The sequence below is a fragment of the Penaeus japonicus genome, unplaced genomic scaffold (assembly GCF_977035675.1).
Source record: "Penaeus japonicus unplaced genomic scaffold, GWHDUDI00000001_assembly GWHDUDI00000037, whole genome shotgun sequence".
In the NCBI taxonomy this organism is placed as follows: domain Eukaryota; kingdom Metazoa; phylum Arthropoda; class Malacostraca; order Decapoda; family Penaeidae; genus Penaeus; species Penaeus japonicus.
The window spans coordinates 4,886,176-4,891,175 of NW_028234439.1; the positions used below are offsets into that span (position 1 = coordinate 4,886,176).

At 39.2% G+C, this 5,000-nt stretch overlaps 1 protein-coding gene across 2 annotated transcripts in view; it reads left to right on the plus strand.

Moving 5' to 3' along the window:
• The window catches only part of LOC122266882 (uncharacterized), a 30,109-nt gene that overhangs the window by 21,844 nt on the left and 3,265 nt on the right, over positions 1-5,000 (plus strand). For both annotated transcript variants that reach the window (XM_086532303.1, XM_086532302.1), the window contains exons 3-5: positions 2,562-2,702; positions 3,840-3,951; positions 4,655-4,809. In XM_086532303.1, coding sequence (XP_086388429.1) covers positions 2,562-2,702; positions 3,840-3,951; positions 4,655-4,809 — 408 coding nt within the window. The remainder of the gene's footprint in view (positions 1-2,561; positions 2,703-3,839; positions 3,952-4,654; positions 4,810-5,000) is intronic.

A 5,000-nucleotide genomic window follows, 5' to 3' on the forward strand; every position in this document is an offset into this window, starting at 1 on the left:
TTTATCGTTTTCTTTATTGAAGAATATTATCGAGTTTTTTTTCTCTCTTTCTTTCTCTCTTTCTTGTCTGGCTTCATATTGCAACTATTTTGCAATTATGAATCCATTCTTTCGTATTGTGTGTCTATCGGTTATCTGTTTCTGGTTTTCATTATATCTATATTATTTCTCTTTAATCAACATTATCATTTCACACTGTTATTTTCTATCTAGGTTTCTATAATTTATTTTTATATTTCTATTTACTTCATTTGTCGTGTTGTTGATATTTCGTATTCTCTTTTCTCTGTATGTTTTTTTCTTTTTTCTTCTTCTTCTTCTTTCTTTCTTTCTTAATTTTTTGTAACTCTTTTTCCTCGTTTTTTCTCTATTATTATTGTTATAATTTGTTACTAGGTTTTTCTTTTGTTTCTTTATATCACCTACTTCTCTCTTCTCTCTTCCTTTGTAGGTTTCTTTACTTTCTCATCATCATTAATTCGTATTATCTTTTATGCCTTAATATCGCTTGTTATGTCTGTTTTCCTGACAGCGATTAAGATCAATTCACTAGCAATTTGCAACAATTAAGCACCTCCGAACCTCTCACCATCCTCGATATAATGTGCAATAGCAATTACTGCAACAGTTCAATTTGTTGCTAAAAGACAGCATGTAACATACCTTCCAAATTATATGCAAGGATACTTATCATCAATTTTCGAGTTATGATTGACAATTGATATCATTAAAATACCATTAAAATAATTTACTAATTGCTAAATTCTCTATTTTAACATTAATTTCTTAATCAATTTCTAACCTCTCCATTACCTTCTAGTTATCGATTATCTAATCTAATTAATGCTAATTACCATTTCGTCTCACTGTTAATTAGCTATGATTCCACACCAACGAATATTTCAATTTCAGTCTCATTATCTTCCTAGAATTATATACGACGGTCATTTTAACATCATTTTCAACATCAACCTCTAGTTAACTACTGCCCATCTGTTATTACTATTAAATACCTCTATTAGTTCCAATAACTTTATTAATTTTAATATCGTTTTCTACATTAGCTTTATATTTAACCACCGAATAAGCTTTCACCAGCTTTCAAACTGTCCGAGGGCGATTTCAACATTATTTTCACTAAATTAAAATTATACCAAAGGCTAACATCTCACCATCTTCCAAACACTGTGCGAAGGAAAATTTAACATTAATCTTCCGTGGGCTTCAAGATATGGACAACGGTCATTTTAACATTATTTACTGAAAATCAAACTTTACTACATGTTAATTTCTTGATAACTAATTCCCACATCTCGGCTCTTACTCCCACATCTTAACACTAACTCCTATATCCTAACACTTACGCCCATCTCTTGACACTAACTCCCACATCCTTACACTAACTCCCACATCCTAACACTAACTCCCACATCCTAACACTAACTCCCACATCCTAACACTAACTCCCACATCCTAACACTAACTCCCACATCCTAACTCTAACTCGCACATCCTAACACTAACTCCCACACCTTAACACTAACTCCCACATCCTAATACTAACTCTCACATCCTACCACTCACTCCCACATCTCTAACTCCCACATCCTACCACTCACTCCCGCATCTCTAACTCGCATTCCCTTTCCAGCTGAGTCGCGGAGTGCAGCTCCCACATCCTAACACGAACTCCCACATCCTAACACTAACTCCCACATCCTAACACGAACTCCCACATCTCTAACACTCACTCCCACATCATAACACTAACTCCCACATCATAACACTCACTCCCACATCATAACACTCACTCCCACATCTCTAACACTCACTCCCACATCATAACACTAACTCCCACATCATAACACTCACTCCCACATCCTAACACGAACTCCCACATCCTAACATTCACTCCCACATCCTAACTAACCCCCACATCTTAACACTCACTCCCACATCCTAACACTAACTCCCACATCCTACCACTCACTCCCACATCTCTAACTCGCACTCCTTTTCCAGCTGAGTCGTGGAGTGCAGCTCACACATCTCGACACTAACTCCCACATCTCTAACTCCCGCTCCTTTTCCAGTTGAGTCGCGGAGTGCATCTTCCCACATCCTAACACTCACTCCCACATCCTAACACTCACTCCCACGTCCTACCACTCACTCCCACATCTCTAACTCCCACTCCCTTTCCAGCTGAGTCGCGGAGTGCAGCTCCCACATCCTAATACTCACTCCCACATCTCTAACTCCCACATCCTAATACTCACTCCCACATCTCTAACTCCCACATCCTAATACTCACTCCCACATCTCTAACTCCCACATCCTAATACTCACTCCCACATCTCTAACTCCCACATCCTAATACTCACTCCCACATCTCTAACTCCCACATCCTAATACTCACTCCCACATCTCTAACTCCCACATCCTAATAATCACTCCCACATCCTACCACTCACTCCCACATCTCTAACTCCCACATCCTAACACTAACTCCCACATCCTACCACTCACTCCCACATCTCTAACTCGCACTCCCTTTCCAGCTGAGTCGCGGAGTGCAGCTTCCCACGGACGACGAACTCGGTCTCCTCAGCCGCATCGTCTTGGCGGAGTGGCGAAGGCACCTGTTTAATCTTACGGCTCGCTATCACGCCATCATTACCCGCAACGCCCACGGGCTTAAGGTGGGCGTGGGTGGTGTGTGTGGGGGGGAGGAGGAGAGGGGAAGGGTTGTTATCTGTGGGTTCGGGTGGGTTTGGTATGAGCGTGGGTTGTGTGTGTGTGTGGGGTGGGGGGTGGGGGTTGTGTGTGTGTAGGGTGTGTGTGTGTATGTGTGTGTGTGGGGGGGGGGGGTATGGGTGTGTGGGGGGGGGGTTGTCTGCGTGGGTTGCTTTGTGACTTCGAACAGACTTGAGGTGGGCGTGGGTTGTGTGTCTGTGTGTGGGGGGGGGGGATAGGTTAATTACTCTATATGTCATTAGTAATACCTGCACTCCAGCACTAGTTCATTTTACATGTGATATATGAAAGACTGTTCGTGCTGCTACCTAGAAGATATTATAAGATAAATAATCACTCATATATCATTTGAAACATATCCTTTTGACTTTCAGTTCTAATCATATTTTAACAAGCTGTCACGACTCCCTGTACATCCATCAATACTATCATGTGTACTATAGTAGAAGCCATAAAAAAAGATATACGATTGGTGGGAATGGCGCTCTCAAATAAGCATTTTATTTACCTGTCTTGACTACCTGTGTATTTACTGGACTGTCTTTCGCAATACGTGAACCAAAGCGGTTTGGAAATTTTGATCTCAACTTTCTGTACTCCCTTTCATAACACATTTTATATTTTCATAGAAAATTAAAGATAAATAAACCTATACGCACACACATTCATTCATATAAATCAGATAAATAGCTATATATATATATATATATATATATATATATATATATATATATATATATGTATGTATATATATACGTATATATACATATATATATATTTATTTATTTATTCATATACCCGCTCTCTCTTCAACAAAAATATTTATATACCCGCTCTCTCTTAAACAAAAAATATTTATATATCCGTTCTCTCTTCAACAATAACATTTATATACCCGCTCTCTCTTAAAAAAAATATTTATATACCCGCTCTCTCTTCAACAAAAATATTTATATACCCGCTCTCTCTTCAACAATAATATTTATATACCCGCTCTCTCTTCAACAAAAATATTTTCATACCCGCTCTCTCTTCAACAAAAATATTTATATACCCGCTCTCTCTCTCTCATCGCCACACAGATAGACGAGCAAGAGCGAAGAGATTTCTGGTCGAGCGAGTTGCCTCCCGCCCCTTTGCCTTGGACCTTCTGGACGGCGCTCTTTCACGTCTTCTGCCTCGTTTCTACGATAGGTAAATTCATAGATTAAAAGATTAATAGATATATTAATTGATAGATTGATATATAGATAGATTAAAAGACTGACTGATAGATTGATAGATAGATCAGTAGGTAGGTAGATAGATAGATTGATTGATAGATATATTGATAGATGGATAGATAGATAGATATTTTAATAGATAGATAGATAGACACATGGATAGATGGATATAGATATAAGAATATATATAGATATATGAATAAAGAGATCCACAAAGATATAAAAATGTAGATAGGAATATGTACATTTATATGTAGACATGCATGTATATTTTGTTTTGTCTTGTTTTCTCTGTTTTATAATATTTGATGGACATGTAGGATAATTTTATTATTTAATTTTATTAATATTTTTTGTATACCTCCTTCTCTCTCTCTCTCTCTCTCTCTCTCTCTCTCTCTCTCTCTCTCTCTCTCTCTCTCTCTCTCTCTCTCTCTCTCTCCTCTCTCTCTCTCTCCTCTCTCTCTCTCTCTCTCTCTCTCTCTCTCTCTCTCTCTCTCTCTCTCTCTCTCTCTCTCTCTCTCTCTCTCTCTCTCTCTCTCTCTCTCTCTCTCTCTCTCTCTCTCTCTCTCTCCCTCTCTCCCTCTCTCCCTCTCTCCCTCTCTCCCTCTCTCCTTCTCTCCCTCCCTCCCTCCGCTCAAATAAAACCCATTAACTTCCCTTTCGGCCGACAGGTGGCAGCATCGAGGCGGCGACAACGGGCGGGCGAACGACAACCGTTATGTACTCCGTATTAGGCGTTATGTTTTATGTCGCTGCGGTGGCTGTGTGGGCGGCTAGAAGCGGCGCCGTTTTATCTGTGATCCTCAGAATTTTTGCGAAGAAAAAGGTTTGTGATCGGGGAATGATTACCTTTTGTCAGTATGTTAGATTTTTTGGGAGGGAGGTTGTCAGTAAGTTTTTTTTTTTTAGGGGGGGAGGGTTAAATGGGATGTTTCTTTGGCTTTTGTTGTTTCATATCTTTTGTTGATGAGTATTGTATTGCGTGATGTTACTGTGAAGGTATGTGTATGTGTGTAT